Source organism: Harpegnathos saltator, unplaced genomic scaffold (assembly GCF_003227715.2).
Source record: "Harpegnathos saltator strain DR-91 unplaced genomic scaffold, Hsal_v8.6 scaffold155, whole genome shotgun sequence".
Classification (NCBI taxonomy): domain Eukaryota; kingdom Metazoa; phylum Arthropoda; class Insecta; order Hymenoptera; family Formicidae; genus Harpegnathos; species Harpegnathos saltator.
In genome coordinates, this window is record NW_020229934.1 from 1,977 (window position 1) to 28,614 (window position 26,638).

The following is a 26,638-nucleotide window of genomic DNA, read 5'->3' on the forward strand; positions in this document are numbered from 1 at the left end:
ATACAGACTTCGGACTGGTACCAAATTAAAGCCCTTTCAAAACCCTACATTTTGGACTACATGGACGACTCTCTACTCCCAGTAGAAGCGGAGATATCGACGGAGAAAGGTTGGAAAATTTTAACCTTCAATATCTCCTAAACGGTTAGAGATACAGGCTTCGGACAGGTACCAAATTAAAGCCCTTTCAAAACCCTACATTTTGGACTACATGGACGACTCTCTACTCCCAGTAGAAGCGGAGATATCGACGGATGAAGGCTGGATATCGACGGAGAAAGGTTAGAAAATTTTAACCTTCGATATCTCCTAAACGGTTAGAGATACAGGCTTCGGACAGGTACCAAATTAAAGACCTTTCAAAATCCTACATTTTGGACTACATGGACGACTCTCTACTCCCAGTAGAAGCGGAGATATCGACGGATGAAGGCTGTATATCGATGGAGAAAGGCTGGAAAACTTTAACCTTCGATATCTCCTAAACGGTTAGAGATACAGGCTTCGGACAGGTACCAAATTAAAGCCCTTTCAAAACCCTACATTTTGGACTACATGTACGATTCTCTACTCCCAGTAGAAGCGGAGATATCGACGGATGAATGCTGGATATCGACGGAGAAAGGTTGGAAAACTTTAACCTTCGATATCTCCTAAACGGTTAGAGATACAGGCTTTGGACAGGTACCAAATTAAAGCCCTTTCAAAACCCTACATTTTGGGCTACATGGACGACTCTCTACTCCCAGTAGAAGCGGAGATATCGACGGATGAAGGCTGGATATTGACGGAGAAAAGTTGGAAAACATTAAACTTCGATATCTCCTAAACGGTTAGAGATACAGGCTTCGGACTGGTATCAAATTAAAGCCCTTTCAAAACTCTACATTTTGGACTACATGGACGACTCTCTACTCCCAGTAGAAGCGGAGATATCGACGGATGAAGGCTGGATATCGATGGAGAAAGGCTGGAAAACTTTAACCTTCGATATCTCCTAAACGGTTAGAGATACAGGCTTCGGACAGGTACCAAATTAAAGCCCTTTCAAAACCCTACATTTTGGACAACATGGACGACTCTCTACTCCCAGTAGAAGCGGAGATATCGACGGATGAATGCTGGATATCGACGGAGAATGGTTGGAAAATTTTAACTTTCGATATCTCCTAAACGGTTAGAGATACAGGCTTCGGACAGGTACCAAATTAAAGCCCTTTCAAAACCCTACATTTTGGACTACATGGACGACTCTCTACTCCCAGTAGAAGCGGAGATATCGACGGAGAAAGGTTGGAAAACTTTAACCTTCGATATCTCCTAAACGGTTAGAGATACAGGTTTCGGACAGGTACCAAATTGAAGCCCTTTCAAAACCCTACATTTTGTACTACATGGACGACTCTCTACTCCCAGTAGAAGCGGAGATATCGACGGATGAAGGCTGGATATCGACGGAGAAAGGTTAGAAATCTTTAACCTTCGATATCTCCTAAACGGTTAGAGATACAGGCTTCGGACAGGTACCAAATTAAAGCCCTTTCAAAATCCTACATTTTGGACTACATGGACGATTCTCTACTCAAAGTAGAAGCGGAGATATCGACGGATGAATGTTGGATATCGATGGAGAAAGGCTGGAAAACTTTAACCTTCGATATCTCCTAAACGGTTAGAGATACAGGCTTCGGACAGGTACCAAATTAAAGCCCTTTCAAAACCCTACATTTTGGACTACATGGACGACTCTCTACTCCCAGTAGAAGCGGAGATATCGACGGATGAATGCTGGATATCGACGGAGAAAGGTTGGAAAACTTTAACCTTCGATATCTCCTAAACGGTTAGAGATACAGGCTTCGAACAGGTACCAAATTAAAGCCCTTTCAAAACCCTACATTTTGGACTACATGAACGACTCTCTACTCCCAGTAGAAGCGGAGATATCGACGGATGAAGGCTGGATATCGACGGAGAAAGGTTGGAAAACTTTAACCTTCGATATCTCCTAAACGGTTAGAGATACAGGCTTCGGACTGGTACCAAATTAAAGCCCTTTCAAAACCCTACATTTTGGACTACATGGACGACTCTCTACTCCCAGTAGAAGCGGAGATATCGACGGATGAAGGCTGGATATCGATGGAGAAAGGCTGGAAAACTTTAACCTTCGATATCTCCTAAACGGTTAGAGATACAGGCTTCGGACAGGTACCAAATTAAAGCCCTTTCAAAACCCTACATTTTGGACTACATGGACGACTCTCTACTCCCAGTAGAAGCGGAGATATCGACGGAGAAAGGTTGGAAAACTTTAACCTTCGATATCTCCTAAACGGTTAGAGATACAGGCTTCGGACAGGTACCAAATTAAAGCCCTTTCAAAACCCTACATTTTGGACTACATGGATGACTCTCTACTCCCAGTAGAAGCGGAGATATCGACGTAGAAAGGTTGGAAAATTTTAACCTTCGATATCTCCTAAACGGTTAGAGATACAGGCTTCGGACAGGTACCAAATTAAAGCCCTTTCAAAACCCTACATTTTGGACTACATGGACGACTCTCTACTCCCAGTAGAAGCGGAGATATCGACGGATGAAGGCTGGATATCGACGGAGAAAGGTTAGAAAACTTTAACCTTCGATATCTCCTAAACGGTTAGAGATACAGGCTTCGGACAGGTACCAAATTAAAGCCCTTTCAAAACCCTACATTTTGGACTACATGAACGACTCTCTACTCCCAGTAGAAGCGGAGATATCGACGGATGAAGGCTGGATATCGACGGAGAAAAGTTGGAAAACTTTAAACTTCGATGTCTCCTAAACGGTTAGAGATACAGGCTTCGGACTGGTACCAAATTAAAGCCCTTTCAAAACCCTACATTTTGGACTACATGGACGACTCTCTACTCCCAGTAGAAGCGGAGATATCGACGGAGAAAGGTTGGAAAACTTTAACCTTCGATATCTCCTAAAGGATTAGAGATACAGGCCTGGTTCTGGCACCAAATTAAAGTCCTCTCAAAACCCTACATTTTGCCGTAAGTGACGACTCTCTACTCCCAGTAGAAGCGGAGATATCGACGGAGAAAGCTTGGAAAACTTTAACGTTCGATATCTCCTAAACGGTTAGAGATACAGGCCTGGTTCTGGCACCAAATTAAAGTCCTCTCAAAACCCTACATTTTGCCGTAAGTGACGACTCTCTACTCCCAATAGAAGCGGAGATATCAACGGAGAAAGCTTGGAAAACTTTAACCTTCGATATCTCCTAAACGGTTAGAGATACAGGCCTGGTTCTGGCACCAAATTAAAGTCCTCTCATAACCCTACATTTTGCCGTAAGTGACGACTCTCTACTCCCAGTAGAAGCGGAGATATCGACGGAGAAAGCTTGGAAAACTTTAACGTTCGATATCTCCTAAACGGTTAGAGATACAGGCCTGGTTCTGGCACCAAATTAAAGTCCTCTCAAAACCCTACATTTTGCCGTAAGTGACGACTCTCTACTCCCAATAGAAGCGGAGATATCAACGGAGAAAGCTTGGAAAACTTTAACCTTCGATATCTCCTAAACGGTTAGAGATACAGGCCTGGTTCTGGCACCAAATTAAAGTCCTCTCATAACCCTACATTTTGCCGTAAGTGACGACTCTCTACTCCCAGTAGAAGCGGAGATATCGACGGAGAAAGCTTGGAAAACTTTAACCTTCGATATCTCCTAAACGGTTAGAGATACAGGCCTGGTTCTGGCACCAAATTAAAGTCCTCTCAAAACCCTACATTTTGCCGTAAGTGACGACTCACTACTCCCAATAGAAGCGGAGATATCAACGGGAAAGCTTGGAAAACTTTAACCTTCGATATCTCCTAAACGGTTAGAGATACAGGCCTGGTTCTGGCACCAAATTAAAGTCCTCTCAAAACCCTACATTTTGCCGTAAGTGACGACTCTCTACTCCCAGTAGAAGCGGAGATATCAAAGGAGAAAGCTTGGAAAACTTTAACCTTCGATATCTCCTAAACGGTTAGAGATACAGGCCTGGTTCTGGCACCAAATTAAAGTCCTCTCAAAACCCTACATTTTGCCGTAAGTGACGATTCTCTACTCCCAGTAGAAGCGGAGATATCAATGGAGAAATCTTGGGAAACTTTAATCTTCGATATCTCCTGAATGGTTAGAGATACAGGCCTGTTTCTGGCACCAAAATAATGTCCTTTCAAAACCCTACATTTTCCCGTAAATGACGACTCTCTACTCCCAGTAGAAGCGGTAATATCAACGGAGAAAGGTGGGAAAACTTTAACCTTCGATATCTCCTCATTGGCTAGAGATACAGGCCTGTTTCTGGCACCAAAATAAAGTCCTCTCAAAACCCTACATTTTCCCGTAAATGACGACTCTCTACTCCCTGTAGAAGCGGAGATATCAACGGAGAAAGGTTGGAAAACTTTAATCTTCGATATCTCCTAAACGGTTAGAGATACAGGCCTGGCTCTGGTACCAAATTAAAGTCCTTTCAAAACCCTACATTTTCGACTACATGTCAAACTCTCTACTCTCAGTAGAAGCGGAGATATCGACGGAGGAAGGCTGGATATCGACGGAGAAATGCTGGAAAACTTTAACCTTCGATATCTCCTAAACGGTTAGAGATACAGGCCTGGCTCTGGTACCAAATTAAAGTCCTCTCAAAACCCTACATTTTGCCGTAAATGGCGACTCTCTACTCCCAGTAGAAGCGGAGATATCAACGGAGAAATGTGGGAAAACTTTAACCTTCGATATCTCCTAAACGGCTAGAGATACAGGCCTGTTTCTGGCACCAAAATAAAGTCCAAAATAAAGAGTTTAGTCGAAATCGATTGCTATTGATCATCTCGTTGGATTCACGCCGAGAGTGAAACGTCAGTTTCGGCCGTGTGTCGGGAAGCACAATCTCGGCAACGTTGCGAATCAGAACGAGATGGAGCGAACACATTCCCTCTCTTTGTCTCTTTCGCTTGGCTCGTCAAAACAAGTCGATCGTAGGGAGAGACCTCAGACGGATAAACGGGAGCAGTTTCTCTGTGTGTGTGTGCCGACTACATTCTTACATAGAAACGTACGGCAATTGAAAATGTTTAAACATGTACCCTGAGATTCTATCTGTTGCGTATGACATGTGTGTATGTGTGTGTGTGTGTGTGTGTGTGAGTGCGTTTGTGCACATGTACGTCACGCACACTTTCAATGCAACACATGCACACGGATACAACTGCGCTAAAAAATGCCTGCCGGAATATAAATAAATACTAACGTAATGCTGAAATATTTTGGAAAAATAATTTTGGGTACACACAAAATATTATCTTATTATCATATATTTATATATCGATATAAATCGTATATAATCTTTATGATATTAATCATATGCAATCTCAATTTTTATTTTTTTTTGCATGTTAACATGTTAATTCATGTTACAAATGCATAACAATGCGCGAGACCGTGCTTGTCAAGTACGCTATTATGGTTGTAGCACGGACATAAACCGCCTGAAAGTGGATGTAGCACGGACAGCCACCAGATGCAGGTTTTACCGTCGAGACCTAAAAGTGGATGTAGCATCGTAGTTCCGCTCTCAAAATGGATACAGATAGCGCCCATTCCCAGTGCGAAAAATCGGTGTCGCCGAAAACGCCGTGTTGGCCGCTCTCAGCTTCCTCTCTGCTACATCCATTTTCAGGCGGTTTATGTCCGTGCTACAACCATAATAGCGTACTTGACAAGCAAGGTCTCGCACATTGTTAATATCTCTGTTTCTATTGGGAATTGAAAATCGAGCTTTATGGTGAGAATGGGATAGATATATGATTACATTGTGGTAAAAGCCTGTTCCTGTATCTTGAACCGTTTAGGAGACAAAGGCCCGTTCCTGTATCTTTAACCGTTTAGGAGATATCGAAGGTTAAAGTTTTTAATTTGTACTTTTAATATTTCCGTTTCTACTGGGAATTGAGAGTCGAAATTTATGGTGAAAATAGAGCTGAAACAGGACTATATTTTGGCAAAAAAACAGGCCTGTACCTCTAGCCGTTTAGGAGATATCGAAGGTTAAAATTTTCCAACTTGTACCGTTGATATCTCCGCTTCTATTGGGAATTGAGAGTCGAAATTTATGGTGAATGTAGGGTTTTTACAGGACTATATTTTGGTGAAAAAAAATAGGCCTCTATCTCTAGCCGTTTAGGAGATTTTGAAGGTTAAAGTTTTCCGACTTGTACCGTTGATATCTTCGCTTCTACTAGGAATTGAGAGTCGAAATTTATGGTGGAAGTAGGGTTTTTAAAGGACTATATTTTAGTGCAAAAAACAGGCCTGTATCTCTAGCCGTTTAGGAGATATCGAAGGTTAAAATTTTTCAATTTGTACCGTTGATATCTCCGCTTCTACTGGGAATTGAGAGTCGAAATTTATGGTGAATGTAGAGTTTTTACAGGACTATATTTTGGTGAAAAAAACGGGCCTGTATCTCCAGCCGTTTAGGAGATATCGAAGGTTAAATTTTTTCAACTTGTACCGTTAATATCTCCGCTTTTACTGTGAATTGAAAGTCGAGTTTTGTTGTAAGAATAGTGTTGATATAGGATTATATTATGGCAAAAGCGCGTTCCTGTATCTCAAGCCTTTAAGGAGATGTCGAATGTTATTTCCCGCATACTTATCCGCAAAGATGATCGTAATGCGTATTAAACAGTCAGGGGTGCAGCTGCCGAAGGAGAATCCGTGCTATTTTTATGACCTCATCAGCAGGCTTTGATTTCTTCCCGTCTTTATCACCGACGAAAGAAGCGCTCATTTTAAAGAGCGATCATGGAATATGCGACTACTTTGTCACGTTTATATCATCAACATTCTCTTCAATCCCCCACCCTCGACAGTCTCAACGCACGATCAAGCGCGTGTTATGAAGTTTCAGTTTTCGCGATGAAACTAGTCAGGAGACGTTCGCAACCGCGGTGGAATTTAACACTCGCGTTCGCAAGAGCCTAACATTCCATTCGCGAAGGGGCGCCATCGCCCCTCTTTTCACAACGGTACCGATGTTTAACTCCTTTCTACCTTATTTTCTGTGACAATACCGTAACGAGGCGCTAACGAGTCAAGTTCGTTTATAACCAGTGTTTATGTCAAGAGCACTTTTCGAGAACGTTCCGCTCGAGGGGTTAATCTGCGATAGAAAGCGACCGGAGGCTGCTATGGTTTAAAGTTAAATCGCAACATCAGCATTGCTATCGGGCAGCCCTGACACGGGCTGCTGGCATCCATCCATGACGTCTGCCGCGCGCCTTTGCGATTCTCAGCAATTTCATAGTTTTTTCGATTGCTCGCGCGTTTTGAAGTGGCCATAATATATGGCGATAATACATGGCAATAAGTGGCAATAATATATGGCAACAATATACGATAACAATATATGGCAACAATATATGGCAACAATATATGGCAATAATATATGGCCATAATATATGGCAATAATTCATGAATTATATTTTTCGTTACAAAAGTCAATGCAAATTTGCGGCATGCACAATGTAATAATAAAAGAGCTCTCTTCGAGCAATGAGTCAAACGCTCACCGATGATGATATTGATGATGTCTCGTTGCATCCAACCAGGTCCATCAATGTCTGCCCATGTTTGTTGCCGCTCTTCATGTCGCGCAGCATCTTGCAGCGCGTCCTATGTTGATTGCTACATTTTCGCCACACATCCGCGACGCGGTCGATACTTGTATGAGAGCGGCGATATTTGCGTCAATTAACGAATGTTTTACGTCGACATCGGCGGAAACTTTTTACGCGCTGCGAAACGGACTCTACAAACTCGATCAGCGAGGGGCAAGAGCCGTGTGAAAATTTATCGACTCGTCCAACAGATTTTTACGGCGTTTTTCGCGATCTCGTCTGAAAAGTCGCGAAAATGCGGGAGTATCGATATGTACGAGAATATTCGCGAATGCATGCGAGGAAAGATTAGACAATCAGAAACGGGTCACTTCGAAAGAGCGCAAAGAGAGAGAGAAAGAGAACGGAGCAAAGTTTTCACGCATGATAGTTCCGTCACGACCAAGCTTACGTTCGCAATACTTTAGCGAAATGAGGATTTAAGCTTCCATTGTTAGCAGGATACTGTGTTAGCAGGATGTTAACGGATAAAAACGCTTATATTGGTAACCGCGGTCGCGATATTCAAAGGCACGCGAGCGAGGGTACCTCAAGCTCAGCGTGCGTTGGCGCAATTTCTGCGTGCATTATACGCTACTCGAGACAATAGGGATCGTGATGAATGGACAATATTGCCAAATAATTTTACAGCCTGTTTTGGAAATAAAAGAAAAGTAGCCAACAGTATCGGCATTTATACGTATGAATATATTTTACATGGACAATTGAATATTGTCAAATATTGTCGTTAAATAATTTTGCGGCCCGCTTGAAAAATGAAAATAAAGCAGCTGATGACGGTATCGCGTTTGTAGACATGAATATCTCTTATTCAAATGAACATCAAAAGAGAATCATTCAGTATTTTAAATCTGGTATTAATGCAGGCTATCAATCAGGTAATCCCCTGATTGTTTCGAGCAATGTATTTTTTTTTATATAGAGTATTTTATATAGAGATGGCAAGAAATGGTGGTTGCAGCACGGACATAAAGCGCCTGAAAATGGATGTAGCACGGATTTCTTCCACTATGTGCAGATTTTACCACCGAGACCTGAAAGTGGATGTAGCATCGTAGTTACCCTCTCAAAATGGATGCAGATGGCGTCCTTTCCGTGCGGAAAGTCGGTGTCGCAGAAAATGTTATGTTGGCCGCTTTCAGGTTTCTCTCTGGTATATCTAGACTGCGTGTTCGAGGAGTAGGGATATAACTCTCGTAGAAAAGGAAGCACTCTGTTTTTACCAGCCCCAGTGGTGATAACGAAAGTTAACTCCACGAACGAGTTACAGAATCCAGCTGCAGGTTCCTCTCTGCTTTTAACTTCTTGACGACGGCAACCAGCAATCGCAATTGTCTTTAACCGAAAAGAGCACTTTGTAACTAGTAGTTGCCATCCTTCGTAACTCGCAACTGCAGGGGCTCGATTTTTGATGGCGTGCGAATGAGATGGTCATGCGAAAATCTATATTATAATAACGTGAATTGTATATTTTCGCATACGCATCTCACTCGCATGCCGTCAAGAATCGACCCCCAGGGGTTTGATTCCTAACGGCGTGCGAGTGAGACTCGTATGCGAAAATATACAGTTCACGTTACATATAATATAGATTTTCGTATGCGCATCTCATTCGCACGCCGTCAAGAATCGAATCCCTGGGTGTTAAGCCCATATCACACTACGGATTGAAGATCAAGGATTGCGGATTGAAGATTAGACTTCGACAAATCAACGAACTTCGGTTTCGATTTGCTTTATTCCGATTGGTCAAATTTCAATCTTCAATCTGCAATCCTTGATCTTCAATCCGTAGTGTGACACGGGCTTTAGCAACCTATTCTGGATCGGACTTTAAAGGTCCATCTACAATGACTGCAAGAATAATGGCTCCTGCACACAGAACGCGGCAACGCTTGTCGCGCGGTGGAAGTTGGAGCGATCGCCAATCAATGTCCTGCTTTCCTCAAGAGCTGGAAGTTTATTACAGAATAGCGGCACGTTGATTGGCTACCGTGCTGACTTCCGCCGCGCGGCAAGCGTTTCCGCGTCCTGTGTGCAGGAGCCATAAGGTTCTAAGCGTAAGCAGTAAGAAATAGACCAACCACAATCGATTATTATAATCGATTATAGTTGGTCCATTTCTTATACCTCGTCTACAATAGAAGTCATAGAGTCGTAAGTCGTACAAATTGACCAATCGCGGTCGATTATTTTTCTCTTATCGGACTATGATTGATCAATTTCTACGACTTACGACTCTACGACTTTTATTGTAGACGATCCCTTAAGGTCATTCTACAATGAGGTTGTAGTAGTATGCAGTAGGCAAATTGACCAATCACGATCGATTGTTCTCTTTACGATCGAAGAAAAATCGACTGTGATTGGTCAATTTGCCTACTGCGTACTACTACAACCTCATTGTAGAATGACCTTTAAGGTCATTCTACAATACGTGTCGTAAGTTGTAAGCCGTAAGAACTGACCAATTATGGCTGATTATTTTTATAATAATTGATTGTGATTCGCCAATTTTTACGGCTTACAACTTACGATACGCATTGTAGAATGACCTTTACTGCTTACGCTTACAACCTTAAGCTAAGACTCCATGCATGCGGTGAGCTGCGGCAAATACTGCGGTGACCAATCAGGAGGGAGGCGCAAGTCCGGTTGCGGCAAGCTCCGGCATGCGTCTGTCTCCTGATTGGTCACCGCAACCGTTTGCCGGAGCTCACCGCATGCATGGAGTCTTAGCTTTATTCTTGCAGCCATTGTAGATGGGCCTTAATGCCTCGCCTACATAAAAATCGTAAAGTCTTAAGCCAGCGACATACGGTGCTTGTTTTCGTGTTGGATTGCTTGCTGGATGAAAATACTGCATTATGATTGGTATATTTTCGAAGATGGATGAAAATGCACCAATCAGAACGCAGTATTTTCATCCAGCAAGCAATCCAGCACGAAAATAAGCATCGTGTGCCGCTGGCTTTAGATCTTAAGAAAATTGACCAATCACAATTGATTATTCTCCTTGCGGTTGAGAAGAAATCGATAATGATTAGTCAATTTTCTCACGAGCTAGCCGCTTTCAAGTTTCTCTCTGGTCATATAGACTGCACCATAGTGCAGCTAGGCTACACTTTCCGTGTTATCTGCTCCAAATGATATTTTGCCACGCAGCCATCATATTCGCTTATCAGACTTACATGGGCATCTTCCTTATATTAGTATCTAGGATCGCGCAAAGCCCGATTTTGCATTTAGGATCTTGAAAATTTGTAATAAATGAAAATATAGGCTTGTGTTGCACCGCGGGATAAACGTTTATTCAAATTATTTAATCGATTTTTATTTCGACTTTTTTTCCAAAAAAGCGTTCTGTACGATCCTGCGGACGTTTCTTCTGATTGCAAATATCATACATATAAATCGCGGGTCTCCGCGAGAGGTCTCTAGTATGGCTCCTGTAGACCCTTAAATTATAAATGCGAATGAAATATGGCGATTGTGATCTCGTAGCAGAGTGAGTAATCCATTGGTAATCTTGGCGTACAACATAGTGAAGTATTGACAGATTAAAGAGACATAAGAAGCAATGAGCTTCTTCAGCAAAGTTTTTGGTGGTAAGAAAGAGCCAGCCGCTCCTTCAACAGCCGAAGCGATTCAGAAGCTACGTGAGACAGAGGATATGCTAATAAAAAAACAGGAATTCCTAGAGAGCAAGATAGATAATGAGGTGTTAATAGCTAAGAAAAATGCATCGAAGAACAAACGAGGTATGATTCCGTTTTCCCATGAATTATAGTATATTCCTTAAATTTTATGCTTAATTGTACAATTGAGTTGTCATCCTCAGCATCATCATTCCGTTTATTATACTTTTATTTATACAACTTGCTATGTATTACATTGAATCATGTGCTTTATTTAATATATGTAATATATTAACATCTTTTAATTTTTATTTCTTATATAACCATGTATATTTGTCACAAACTGCTGTGCTTGCATATATATATGTATATATACACAAATTTGATTAAATGTCAAAAAATATCGTTTATTATCTAGCTGCTATCCAAGCACTTAAAAGGAAGAAACGATATGAAAAACAATTACAGCAGATTGATGGTACATTATCCACCATTGAAATGCAGAGAGAAGCATTAGAAAGTGCAAATACAAATACTGCTGTTCTTACTACTATGAAAGGTGCTGCAGATGCGATGAAGGCTGCACATCAACATATGTAAGCTATTTTGCTTTTGTAATAAGCAAAATCATAAGCAGATTGCTTTTTATGACTGGTAATATATATAATATGTGTATTATCAATTATAAAACTGCAACATAATAAATTTGGTTAATTATATTTTATATAAGCTAAACTTATACTTTATAGTAATGATAAATTTTATACCTTATATTTTTATTTTAGGGATGTTGATCAAGTACATGATATGATGGATGACATAGCAGAACAACAAGATGTGGCTAGAGAAATTTCTGATGCAATATCTAATCCAGTAGCATTTGGCCAAGATGCTGATGAAGATGAACTAGAAAAGGAGTTAGAAGAACTTCAACAAGAACAGCTTGACAAAGAATTGCTTGGTATTGATGATACTACAGCTGATGAACTGCCAGCAGTACCAACATCAGTTCCTGCTGTACCAAGCAAAAATCGTACAAGTAATTATTACTTTTTTAATATATTTTCATTATAAAGATAGTTAAAAATAATTTATTATAAAATTTAATTTTAATTGGACTATAAAAATGGTACATACACATATAATTTATAACACAAGACAAGAAGTATGTTAAATATTAAATTTTTCTTTGCAGAAGCTAAAGCAGCAGAAGAAGATGATGATTTGAAAGATTTAGAAGCATGGGCATCGTAAAGTAATACCAGAACAGATGTTCAAATCAAAGAATAAGATATTTTAAGATAAATGTAAATTGAATATTATATATAATTGAATATTAATATTACTATACCATGTCTTATATTGCACACAATTAACTAAATTAATTTTTTATTAAGAATCTGCAGTGTTTAGTTTCTTAGGTACAATTTATGAAAGAAAAAATAGTATTTGAATTAAACTTTAGTAGAAATATTGTATCGTTAACATTTTTATGCTATGGTACATATTAAAGATTGAGCTATTCAGCAACAACATAGAAAAATTTTGCTGGTTACACACATATACATATATCACTTTATATCTTGAATATAAAGTAGATTTTATTCTACTACTATTCATTAGTTTGCAGAATGGTTTTTATATATTTTTGTGACATTTCGAAACATATCTGACATTCAATAAAGAAAAACCTATCTATCTTTTGACAATTATTCAGAAATATAATAAATATATTCTTTCATTGTTGGCTATGTTTCGAACTTCGTTAAAGAAAAAAATATTTAACCAGTTCTGCAAACAAATGTTCGTAAACAAAATGATAAGTTCCATAGTATATTATTTTTCCAGGGAATTACTCTGCTACTGTATATAGACATAATTATTCAAAGAATAATTTTTTTTGAATTATTAAATACAGATGGCCTTATAAACTTTGTATAAATATATTTGCTATAAATAAATAAGTGACTAGAAAGAGCACTATCTCTAACACAAAACGTTGTTTTGGAAAACTGATTTTTGGAAATTTCAAAATCATCAAATTAACAAAAACCAGGGTACTATTATGACAATATATTCTTGAGACTAAATAAAGCAAGAAAGTCTAGTACCACTTTTTCTTCCAACAAATAGCGAGATATCGTAAGTTAAATATTGAAAAAGTTATCAAGTTTTCCTCAAATATCTTGAAAAATATTAGGCAAATAAAAAAATGTTTTAGACAAAAGTTGTTCAAATTAATTGGTAGAAAAAAAGTATAATAAAAATTCCTATTTAATTCCTATTTAAAAGATTCCTATTTAAAAAACGCAAGTTGACTTCAAAGTCGAGGTCAGGGTCAAATTTGAGGTCATAAAAAACAGAATTTTATGAACCCTAAAACTTTGTTCGTGTCATTTTTCCCTATAAAGCATAGATTCTGAGATAAGTGGGGGACGTCCGTTACTTTTGGAAAACTTTGTATATAAATGAAATATTATTTTCTTTCATTCAATTAATTTTATAAAATCTTATTAAATGTTTATTCTTTCCATTGCAGTTTATTATACAATTTTATTATACAATTTATTATACAATTTTGATTATTTTATTGCAGATTAAACTGGACTGATTTTTAGGATTGAACACTCTTTAGGATTATCTACCCTAAAATAAGACAGAACTAACAGTTAGAAAACGGAAGCGCACTATTAACCCAGTGGACGCAATTCGGAATACAGCCATGGATTAAGTCAAATTTATATAACGCATTTGTATTTAGGGACCAAAAGTACGTTAAAAATGACTATTTGCACATATAAAGTAAAATATTGAACAGTTTATTAGGAATATTATTGCGCAGGAGTGATATAATTATTTATATTACATATTATTTATATATTTATTTGTAACAGAAATACATTGTTATTCTTACTATATAGATAAAAATGTTACTATCAATTTTTATATGTTGACATTTTTTATTGATAGGAAAAAGGCACTTCTTATTAATATTTTTATTACTAAGTCTTTTATATACAGAGTGTCCGTAATTAGCTGCGAACCTGAAGTGTAAAAGTAGATTGGGTTAAGACAAACATAAAAGTTCCATACTGTTTTGCGAGATTCGCAATAATTATCGAATTATTAATTACAGAAATCTGATGAATGAGCGCGCGTTGAGATGGATGATTGGAAGAGCGTTGCAGCCTCTCGGGTTACAGCGCGACCCAGTTGACCCAGCAACGCTCGAGCGACTACAACGCTTCTTCAATTATCCATCTTGGGGTGCGCCCACTTTTCAGATTTCTGTCATTATAACTTGTTAATTATCATGAATATCGCAAAACGGTATGGGACTTTTATGTTTTTTTCAACCTTAGACCTGCTCTATATCTCCACGAGCTTTATAAAATTTGTTCTGAGACACCCTGTATACAGGATGTCCAGTAATTAGCTGCCAACCCGAAGTGTGAAGGTAGATTAAGTTGAGACAAATATAAAAGTCCCATACCGTTTTGCGAGATTTAAAATAATTATCAAGTTATTAATGACAGAAATTTGAGGAGTGGAAGCGCGCCGACATAGATGACTGGAGAAGCGTTGCAGCTGCTCAGGCCACAGCGCGGCCCAGTCGATTTAGAAATTGCTGCCAGTGCGCAGCGAGGGGAAGGACAACGCGCTGCTATTCGTTATTTTAACTCGCTGCACTTACGTCTCGCGGCACGCCAACAATTGCTGGATCGACTGGGCCACGTTGTAACTCGAGTGGCTGCAATGCTTCTCCAATCATCCATCTTAACGTGCGCTCATTCGTCAGATTTCTATAATTAATAACTCGATAATTATTGCGAATCTCGCAAAACGGTATGGGACTTTTATGTTTGTTTTAAACCAATTTACCTTCATACTTTGCCTTGGCAGCTAATTACCTGACACCCTGTATAAGATGAGTCAAGAGAGGAGAAAAATATTTTGGGAGACGATAGTATAAGTAATTGTAGGAAAAGTTTATATGAACACGGTTAGTATTCTCAGTAATACAGTTTAAATTTTGTAGAAGTATATACAATAATAATGAATTATACGTATTATGTCTACAATAGATGTTCAACAATTAAACTGTAAACTTCATTATAGTTTATAACTTGTATGGCATCCAAATGCTGATACTCTTATAAGAAACGGCAAGATCAAAGAAACAACTCGTCATTTTAGGATACAAGTTATGAAACGTATTGAAATTCACGGTTCTATTGTTGAGCATTCGTTGTGAACGTAGCACGTATAATTTGTTATTATAGTATATATTTTTACATAATTTAAATAGCTGTATCGCCAAAAAACTACCGAGAATACTAACCGTGTTTATATAAATTTTTTCTTTATAATGACCTATATTATCATTTCCTATAATATTTTTTTCTCTTCTCGACTCATCCTGTATACAGGGTGTCCCATTTTAATGTCCCACCCCAAATAACTCTTTTGAAGTTTTAAAGAAAATGATTTGAATAAAAGTTGTAGGGATTTAAGTGAGCTACCTTATGATGACCTTGACTTTGACCTTGATCTCTATTTTCAAGGTTATTAGAAGGTCAACTTGCGTTTTTAAAATGGGAACCCTTATTTTTTATTACATTGTTTTTTTCTAGTGGTTAATTTGAACAACTTTTGTCTAAAACATTTTTTTATTTGTCTAATATTTTTTGAGATATTTGAGGAAAACTTGATAACTTTTTCAATATTTAATTTACGATATCTCGCTAACTATTTGTCGGAAGAAAAAGTGGTACTAACTTTCTTGCTTTATTTGGTCTCAACAATATATTGTTACAATAGCGCTCTGCTTTTTGTTAATTTGATGATTTTGAAATTTCCAAAAATCAGTAAGTTAACAAAAGTCAAGGCGCTGTTGTAACAATATATTCTTGAGACTAAATAAAGCAAGAAAGTCTTTTTCTTCCGATAAATAGTTAGCGAGATATCGTAAGTTAAATATTGAAAAAGTTATCAAGTTTTCCTCAAATATCTCAAAAAATATTAGACAAATAAAAAAATGTTCTAGACAAAAGTTGTTCAAATTAACTACTAGAAAAAGAAACAGTGTAATAAAAAATAAGGATTCCCATTTAAAAAAAAAATTGATCTTCTAATAACCTTGAAAATAGAAGTCAAAGTCAAAGTCAAGATCATCATAAAACATAAATACTAACATAAAAATTCACTTAAATTCTTACAACTTTTGTTCAAATTATTTTCCTTGAAACTTCAATACTGAAGAGTTATTTGGGGTGGGACATTAAAATGACACCCTGTATAGATATTAATTTTAGAAGTTGAATGAATTAAATATTGAACAGTTATCAAAAAGAATTGACTTCAATTAATTAAGTCTAGAAAGAACATATACAGGAAGCTAAATTTCAAACGTAACAGGTAAAAACTCTTGAAAACTATGAAAGATATTAAAAAGAGCTAAAACACGTGTTCCATGATTTCGAAGGGGAAAGAGAATGGCATTGTCAGTTTTTTATTTAGAGGGCATTTTTATGGTCCGCTGAAAGTCAACTTAATTTTTTAAAATAGAAAGCCCAATTTTTTATTATATCTTTTTCTACCAATTAATTTTAACAACTTTTGTCTGAAACATTTTTTTATTTGCCTAATATTTTTTTAAATATTTAAGGAAAACTTGATAACTTTTTCAATATTTAACTTACGATATTTCGCTAACTATTCGTCGAAAAAAAAATAGTATTAGACCTTTTTACTTTATTTACTATCAAGAATATATTACTATAATAGTGCCCTAACTTTTATTAATTTAATAATTTTGAAATTTCCAAAGGTCTATAAATTAATAAAAGTTAAGGCACTATTATAGTAATATATTCTTGATAGTAAGTAAAATAAAAAAGTCTAATAATATTTTTTCTTTCGACGAACAGTTAGCGAGATATCGTAAGTTAAATGTTGGAAAAGTTACCAAGTTTTCCTTAAATATTTAAAAAAATATTAGGCAAATAAAAAAATATTTCAGACAAAAGTTGTTCAAATTAATTAGTAGAAAAAGAAGATATAATAAAAAAATTGAGCTTTCTATTTTAAAAAATTAAGTGACCTCCAATTGACCTTGAAAATGCCCTCCAAATAAAAAACTGATAATGCCATTCTCTTTCCCCTTCGAAATCGCGGAACACGTATTTTAGCTTTTTTTTAATATCTTTCATAGTTTCCCTACCTAGATTTTTTACCTGTTACGTTTGAAATTTAACACCCTATATATAGAATATAAAGTCATAATAAAAAAATTGGTCAATGATACATGATGAAGAATATAAACCAGAAATGAGAACATTGAATAAAAACTAGAAATAGATTAGCCAGATGTGTCAGTTAACTTATTATTGCCGATAAAAAAATCTATTCTTGGTTTATTCCATAATTAACTATTGCTTTATTAAGTATTAAAAAATAAGCAGTATAAAAAAAACACAAAACAAAAGCAAGGATATTAGACATTATTAAAAATTAGAAACAAACTGGTCAAAATCATCAGTCTGTTTTATTACAGCTTTAGTAAAAGAATTAACTTATTCTACAGTTATTGCCTGTCGCTTTATTGAATTTCAAGGAGCGAGCTGTCTCGGCCGAGGTTGTGCCGTTCGACGTGAATGAGCCTCGGCGAGATATGCATGTTGGATGCATACTCATGGTAGTATCAAGAAACTCGTCATCGTTATCAGAATCTACATCCTTGTCATGAATTGGTTTCTTTGACATCATCAAATCGCTCACATACTGTTCTATCATGTTGCGATTACGCGTGGTTATTGCAATATTACCGTTATTGCCGTTATTTTCTGTTATTCCGGACGGTAATATTTTACCAACATCTTCTACACCAACTTGGCGATCGGAGTACATACGCTGTAACTCAGCCAGCGCATTATCTAAAAAACGAACATTATTCTTACGATCGGTTTGCGGATTATCGATAAATTCCAATGATCTAGACATTGCTTCGTTGTTGTTAGTTTGCTTTGACACAAAAATACTTTCCTGCTTGTTAGCATTTAGCACAGCAGTGGTGAAGCCTATAGGAAATTTAGTTTGGCCATGTAAATCATTTTCTGACATTACTTTATTGTAGCTGCTTTGTTTCTGTTGTGTTATGTCATTATTTTTCGCAAATACTTGCGGTTTTTCTTCAGGAACTAACGAAGGTACATTCGCTTTAGGAGCAGTAAATGTTGCGTTATATTCAATATCGAGCACATTTTGCTTTATTGGTTGCGTCGACGTTATTGTCTGACGAACCGAACTGATTTGTTGATTATGTGGAGGATTTTGCCACCTTGTACTATTCATCACTAGTCGCGCCAGTTGTTGAATAGTTTGTTTTGGAACTCCTGTACATGTAGCAACTTCGTCAACATTGTGATTGGGTTTATATAACGGTAGTTTTGCTGGTGTTGAAGAGTCGCATGGCTCGCAATCAACATAATCATGTCGAACGGTGTTCAAATGATACATACGTTCATAGTTCTCACCCTGACCAGCCAGAAGATTATCTCGTTGAGCATATTTCAGCTTTTCTTTACGTGAATTCCATGTGTTGTAATAGGATGGGTCTAATTCACAAGCGCAACATTCGGCGTCCAAAAATGCAGCAGTTAATATCATAATAGGAGTAGGTTTACGCTGCGTGAACAGTCTTCTGCGTGCGGTCAAAGTTTGGCCGATTGTCATCTCCAGTCGCGCATTTTCGATCTTCTCCTCAAGTTGCCGTTCCATCTCTAATAGTTTAACAGTTTCATAGATCAAATTTCGTACATCCATATTTGGTTTATCTAGTTCTTTAACAATACGTCTTTCCGCCGAAGATTGTGTCCGAACATTGTCGTTGGTTGTAATAGTTTGGAGACCAAGCCGTTGCTGAGCTTTCACGAACGGCGATTGAGATACTGGACCCAATTTCGACCATATTGTGCCGAACTTCTGACCTGGACTAGTAACCGGGGAGATGACACCAGGTCTAGTTGAAATGGGATTATGATTAATTAACTCAACATTTGAGTTTGGCATTGTGCAAGGAACACGACAAGGTTTCGGAGGGACTAAATCTAACTTAGGTGGAACCATTCCAGGTTTTGGAGGTGGATGTAAGGAAGTTATCGCAGATTCTGGTAGAGGCGATGACGAACGTGATGACGGAGTCTTACGTTCTGCCTCTATGTTCTTATTAAGTACTGCAGTATGAACAACATTTAATAAATGATCCAGTCTGTTTTCGAGTCTATTTTGCCGATCTCTATCCACATCGAGAAATCGCGTCACCATATCGTTCTGAACTGCCAAGATCTGAAAAATCGGAAAAATTATAGGTCGAATATTAATATAATTCAATTTATTATCATTAATAGAATATTTAGCATAATTATTTAATAATTATTCATTTACTGTTAATAAATCTAATGATCTATATTTAATAACACAAAAACAGGAAACAAAAAGGAAAATATAAAATATATTAAGAATGAAAAAATAGGAAATGAAAATATAACAAAATGCTGTATTGTGATATTTTATGTGATGATAAAGTAACATTCTACCTTATTAACAACCTCATTTTGGGAATTAATTGCACTGAGAACAAGCTGCTCTAATTTTTGTGCCTTCTTCTTTCTGAATGGTGCATTTGGTGCATTATCTGAATTTATGACACTGTTTCTCGATTTTCCAATATTCTCAGATGAAATTGGTGAATCTGATAAATATTCCAATAGTAGAGAGTCATCGTTACATGTTGCATTGTTTGTCATGAAAGTTGCGTCTGCATTAGGTATTAATATAGGATTCTGCATCAAGTGATTAGATTGGCTGTATGTCTCGTTTAAATTGTGTGTTTCTTCATCACTCTTTGACTGACAGAAAGCGTTGTTCAAGTTCTGTGACATGTCCAATGAATAATCTGGTGATAGAGAATCAAAGTTTTTACTATTGACATCAGTCATACGAACTAAACGAGGTACGATATCTCTGTATTGCTTATATATTCTGTCCGTTTGTAAGTTCTGTCCAAAACTAATCTTACGCGGTTCTTGAGGCATTGCTTGATTGTCCATATATGGCATATTTTGCTGTGGTTGATTTTGCTGGTGTATAATCTTCTCTGTATTAGAATTTTGGATCATTGTGTTACCTTGCATCGTGTTGCTTGGTAAATGTCGATTCACATGATTAAGCATATTCTGCTGGTGACTATGTTCATTTGTTAGCACTTTTTGTCGTGGTAACTGATTCCATACTTGATTTTGTTGAATATTCTGTTGCATATTTTCCTGGATGATCTGGTTTTGTACATTCTGTACTGTGTTTTGATAAGGAATTTCTCCATATGAATAAGGGGACAATAAATTTTGTTGGCAATTTTCCCGTATTGGTTCCTCTATAATGGCTGAATTTGCTTGTATCATCTGATTGCTAATTTGGGTCAAGTGTGGCTTAGTATTTATAGCAACATCTCTTGTAGGTGAAAAAACTCTATATGGCTTAGCTATTATAGTTTCGTTTGATTCAGGTGAATCTGGATATTCATTTTCACCTACAAAAGAAAAAAAATATTGTAAATGATATTAAATATAGAGAAATTATTTGTAAGAAAAAATTCTCTTACCTCCTATCACCCATACAGGAGACAGAGCATCTGTTCGATAGAAAGATTGCACAGGTTCTTGAACTTTCAATCTCATTTGTAAATTCTTGTTTGTTTTTACATCTTTTGGAGGTGACTTCATATTTGCAGTTGCATCTAATAATGTTACACAATCATAGTTATACAATATCAATACATTATTTTTTATATATTCCTATATTTAAGTGATATATGTGTTCAAAGAATATAGTCGTAAATAATAAATTCTACTTTTAATATATCTTGAACTGATATAAATTATAATATGCTAAATAATTTTCACACATTATTTAAATTTTTAAATTTTATTTTGTGATTGAAAAATTATACCTACCTACTGTGTCTATACCATTAATATTGACCTGCTCCAAACGTTTATTTTTCATCACTCTGTCTATAGTTTCATAATACTGCTCCAAACTGGAACGTGTCCCTGCCTGCTTGGCTTCTTTATAGCACACCAGTACCTGTTTCATGCGTGATCGACAATGTTTAGCTTCAACATTATAACCTTTCTTACACATATATCGCGCAACATTCTCCCAAATCACTTGCGGCCGTGGGGCATATTCGAGTTGCTTTTGCACCTGTCGATCGGACCATACCGAAACTAACAGTGCGGTACTTTCGGGAGTCCATTTGTACTTGGTACTGTCGCTAGCCGTGTCGGACATTGCGTCGAGCACTGAAACAAAGTAAATGAAAAAAGTTGCTGAAACTATTCACTTAACTTATGTATTTGTCTTTGCAGATTTTCGTGCAAGCAGCAGTGTTTAACAGGTTACTTGCCTTTATTATTATAATAATAAGTAATAAGTAATGATTTCCTTTTTCTCTTGAGTACTTGTCTTCTATGAAACACAGTAAAACACTTTTATGGTGCTTTCATTAGTAGATAATATTCACATTAGTACGCAAACATTACGACATATCTATTCTATGACAACGAACATATAACCGACGATCATTCAAATTTTAAAGGTCTACAAGAGTCAAGTGGTCTGTTCTTTTTAGGTGCACTCAGGGCATGCAAACTCTTAAGGCTCGTCTACAATAGCTGTAAGAGTAAAGGCTCGTCTACAATAGCTGTAAAACGTGGTCTACAATGGCTGCGTTCAGAAAACAAAGCGCTCACTGAGCGCTTAGTAACTATTGGTCCTTACTGTTAGATTCTTACTAGATCAGACCAATAACGTTGACGAATTACTCAACCGTTGTGTTTTCTGAACGCAGTCAATGGTTGTGTTCAGAAAACAAAGCGCTCACTGAGCGCTCAGTAACTATTGGTCCTTACTGTTAGATCCTTACATTCAGACCAATAACGTTGACGAATTACTCAACCGTTGTGTAACCGTTATGTTTTCTGAACGCAGCCAAAGGCTGCATTCAGCAGACTCAACAGTTGGACATTACTAGATTTTCCATTGAATCTCGCTCCTGATTGGTCAATACTTCTGGGTCTATGAAGAATCTAAAAGAATGCTCCAATCACAGACAATAATCACTAAGCGCTCTCTGATCACTTTGTTCTACTGAACGCGGCCATTGTCTTTTCTAGGGGAAACGGAATTATTCCGATCGGAATCGATTCCGACGAGTTCCATAATAGGTACCCTGAAGGCTCCACAAGCTTATTGATATCGGCACCATCTGGTAGTGATAGGAAGAGTTACTCTAGCCTCGTGAAAGCTGTTTGAGCATATCTGTCTTGCTTACAGATTGCTGCTGATTCTCTGCTGACACCTTGCTTGAGAGATTTGTCTAATTGTGTAGGATTATAATTATTATCTGTTTTTGATTTAAATAGAGCCGTGTGGACATTTTTATTTTATATAATGGAGCCGTATGACGTGATTGTCAATCAGCCGGTAGTTATTGACAATGTAAGTGTTATATACTGCTGTCCGTATCTTTCCGCACCTAAACTACGATGATGTTTCATATTTTATTATATTATGTTGATCCATTAATATCGAAAGCAATATCAATTGTGATCAATTAGAAAGAAAAAATAGGAAATGTTTCCATTTTTGATCTTGTTTCTTTTTCTCGTATCAATATCCTCCTAGCAGAATAATGTCTAGTGTTAAGAGTTTTCCTGTATTGTTGATAATGATTTCAAAATATGAAATTTTTTTTGTTTTCTTCTAAAATACATAGAGTCCCACATATCTACTTTTGCTCTGTTTAGGGATCTGGTGTAATTAAGGCAGGATTTGCAGGTGGTCAGATACCAAAATGCAGATTTCCAAATTAGTAAGCATTTAATCAAAGACAATGTATAAATATTTATAATAGCATCCATTGTTTCTAAAAGTTCTTGACAGGCAACAAATTATAGTGATATATCAAATGATTTATTTCACTTGAATACCATTAGAAAACTTACTGGTTTATTTTTTATATTTTTGTGACATATAAAGACACTACAGAGTTAAAATTAATCAAAATGTTTGAAAATCAGTTGTTTTTGTAAAATTTACCTATAATGATATTTTTAAATAAAACAATGTTAATTTTGGTATTATTGGTATGATTAATGTTACATTTGATAAATAATCCCTATCTTCAGTATTGGAAGACCAAAACATGTACGTGTTATGGCTGGTGCTTTGGAAGGTGATCTATTTGTGGGTCCAATAGCAGAGGAACATCGTGGCCTTCTGTCTATCCGATATCCTATGGAACATGGCATAGTAACAGATTGGAATGATATGGAACATATTTGGTCTTATGTATATAGCAAAGATCAATTAGCTACGTTTAGTGAAGAGCATCCGGTTTTACTTACAGAAGCACCTTTAAATCCTAGAAAAAATCGTGAAAAAGCAGCAGAAATATTTTTTGAAACTTTTAATGTTCCAGCTCTGTTTGTTTCTATGCAAGCTGTACTTAGTTTGTAAGTAATTTTTCACAACAAAATTACATTATCTTTAATTTTTTAATATTAGAATCTCTGAATGATAGTAAAAGAATGCATGTACAAAACACATGTATATTTATGTGTGTAACAAAAATTATATTTGTTATTTTTTAATAGATATGCAACTGGTAGAACTACAGGAGTAGTTCTAGATGCTGGTGATGGTGTTACACATGCTGTACCAATTTATGAAGGTTTTGCTATGCCTCACAGTATAATGCGAGTTGATATAGCAGGACGCGATGTTACAAGGCATCTTAGGCTACTTTTACGGAAGGAAGGTATTAACTTCAAGACTACAGCAGAATTTGAAATTGTAAGGATGATAAAAGAAAGAGCATGTTATCTTGCTAGTAATCCTCAGAAGGAAGAAACAATAGAAACTGAAAAGTTTCAATATATATTGCCTGATGGCAGTCACTTAGAGGTATGTAAAACAATTTGAGATGGCAAATAATTTAATAAAAGAAATTTATTTATATGTAGTAAATAATATGATATTTTCATGGAGTAACAAAAAAAAGCAGTATTTTACAAAATTATTTAATATATTTATTTACTATAGATTGGTCCAGCACGATTTAGGGCACCTGAAGTGTTGTTTAGACCAGATTTGATAGGTGAAGAGTGTGAAGGTCTTCATGAAGTATTAACATATTCCATTCAGAAGTCCGATTTAGATTTAAGAAAAGTTCTATTTCAAAATATTGTTTTATCGGGAGGATCAACACTATTTCGTGTAAGTACAAATTAACATGTATATGTGTGTGTTCGCGTGCGCGCCTGTTGCAAATAATAAAATTATCATTTATTATTTAGGGATTTGGTGATAGATTATTGTCGGAAATTCGTAGAATGTCTCCAAAAGATATAAAAATAAGGGTAAGAAAAACAAATTTTAAAAACTAAAAAAAAATGATATTTATATTACATATATTTTATAATGACAGATATCCGCGCCTCAAGAACGGTTATATAGTACTTGGATTGGTGGTTCCATTTTGGCTTCTTTAGACACCTTTAAAAAAATGTGGGTCAGTAAAAGAGAATTTGATGAGGATGGTGTACGGGCTATCCACCGTAAAACATTTTGAATTAAGAGCAGCTTTGAGAAAATAATGTTATATCAAATAATTTTATTATTACAATAAGCAAATGATGGCACACTCGGCACTATAACAATATGTATCACAGCAAACATATTCATAACTGTGTTGGATGATAACTTATAGTTTATATTATTACCTTAAAAGATCATTTATGCATTTCTATTGATATTTAAGGAATACTATATAACGCTAAAATAGTTCGGACTTGCTATCATTATTGCTTGTTAATTAATGTAACTTTGTTTTGATAGATGTATACAAAACACTTTCGATAGTTACTTAGATGCATTAAATATTGCTGGAGATATTACACAACATAATGAAAAAAAAAATAGAAAGAGAAAGAAATAGATCATAATCCTTTATAAATGTAAATAATTTTTTCAAAACCAAATGTACCAACAGACGTAAAATAGTTGCAAATTGTCAATTTTTGATATTTATTTTTGATTATTTATATATTTATACGTTATGTCCAAACCTTTATAGATTTTATAGTGGAGTTAACTATCTTCATAACTTCATTCAATGAAAAAATGTTTACTTCATCCACATGATATAAAAGAGATATTCTGTAATTCCCATATGTAGCAACATTTTTGCAAAATATATGTAAATATGTATGCTTCAATAAAATAAATTTATATAGTGTTCACAATTGCATGAAATTATGTATTTTTACGATTATATTGTAATGTCGGAATTTGTATTTTACGTTAAATAATCGATTCTAGAGTAGTTTGTATCACACAATATAAATGATTAATGTTCAATATATTAAATGCTAAAAAATGTGTTTTGATATTTTTTATTTACAAAACTTCTAGACAGAATAAGACTAATTTGTAGAATATTGGTTATAGAAACATAAATATTTGCTGTTGCACAATAAAAAGTATATTTAAAAATAAAAACTAGCAATTTATAATAAGCGTGAATATTATCAAAGCAATCCATAGTCTTCTGCATATACCAAGTTTTCCAAAAGTAACGGAACCCTCCCCCTATCTCAGAATTTATATATTATAGGGAAAAATGACCCGAACAAAAGGTTTAAGGTTTATAAAGTTTTGTTTTTTGTGACCTCAAATTTGACCTTGACCTCGACCTTGAAAGTCATTTGGAGGTTAACTTGAGTTTTTTAAATGGGAACCCTTATTTTTTATTGCACTGTTTTTTTTCTATCAATTAATTTGAACAACTTTTGTCTAAAACATTTTTTTATTTACCTAATATTTTTTGAGATATTTGAGGAAAACTTGAAAACTTTTTCAACATTTAACTTACGATATCTCGCTAACTATTCGTCGGAAAAAGAAGTGATACTAGACTTTCTTGCTTTATTTAGTCTCAAGAATATATTACATTGTTATATATTGTTACAACATATATTGTTACAATAGCGCCCTGAGTTTTGTTAACTTACTGACTTTTGGAAATTTCAAGATTATCAAAATAACAAAAATCAGGGTATTATTGTAACAATATATTCTTGAGACTAAATCAAGCAAGAAAGTCTGATACCATTTTTTTTTCCGACAAATAGCGAGAT

At 36.0% G+C, this 26,638-nt stretch overlaps 3 protein-coding genes across 5 annotated transcripts; 2 read left to right on the forward strand and 1 right to left on the reverse strand.

Annotated features, from left to right (window-relative positions):
- The first annotated feature begins 11,132 nt into the window (after positions 1-11,132).
- Positions 11,133-12,860, forward strand: shrb (charged multivesicular body protein shrub). The gene is made up of 4 exons (XM_019844296.2): positions 11,133-11,498; positions 11,794-11,971; positions 12,161-12,414; positions 12,571-12,860. Exons 1-4 carry the CDS (start codon positions 11,318-11,320, stop codon positions 12,627-12,629), a joined length of 672 nt encoding a protein of 223 aa, XP_019699855.1. The 5' UTR covers positions 11,133-11,317; the 3' UTR covers positions 12,630-12,860.
- Positions 12,861-17,590: 4,730 nt separating this feature from the next.
- Positions 17,591-22,029, reverse strand: LOC105189393 (hypothetical protein). Of its 3 annotated transcripts, none has more exons than XM_025296661.1 (6): positions 21,844-22,029; positions 21,389-21,739; positions 21,037-21,171; positions 19,973-20,964; positions 18,896-19,721; positions 17,591-18,769 (listed from the first exon to the last, which is right to left on the reverse strand). In XM_025296661.1, exons 2-6 carry the CDS (start codon positions 21,726-21,728, stop codon positions 17,946-17,948), a joined length of 3,117 nt encoding a protein of 1,038 aa, XP_025152446.1. In that variant the 5' UTR covers positions 21,729-21,739; positions 21,844-22,029; the 3' UTR covers positions 17,591-17,945. The 3 variants fall into 3 exon arrangements, with proteins under 3 accessions (XP_025152446.1, XP_011149763.1, XP_011149762.1); XM_011151461.3 differs by having other exon boundaries at positions 17,845-19,721; positions 19,973-20,331; positions 20,455-20,964; XM_011151460.3 differs by having other exon boundaries at positions 17,845-19,721.
- A 660-nt stretch (positions 22,030-22,689) lies between these two features.
- Positions 22,690-25,693, forward strand: Arp1 (Actin-related protein 1). Its single transcript, XM_011151457.3, has 7 exons — positions 22,690-22,937; positions 23,246-23,310; positions 23,627-23,953; positions 24,095-24,404; positions 24,543-24,716; positions 24,797-24,859; positions 24,928-25,693. The coding sequence occupies exons 1-7, from the start codon at positions 22,890-22,892 to the stop codon at positions 25,069-25,071; spliced, it is 1,131 nt and encodes a 376-aa protein (XP_011149759.1). The 5' UTR covers positions 22,690-22,889; the 3' UTR covers positions 25,072-25,693.
- Positions 25,694-26,638: the final 945 nt, after the last annotated feature.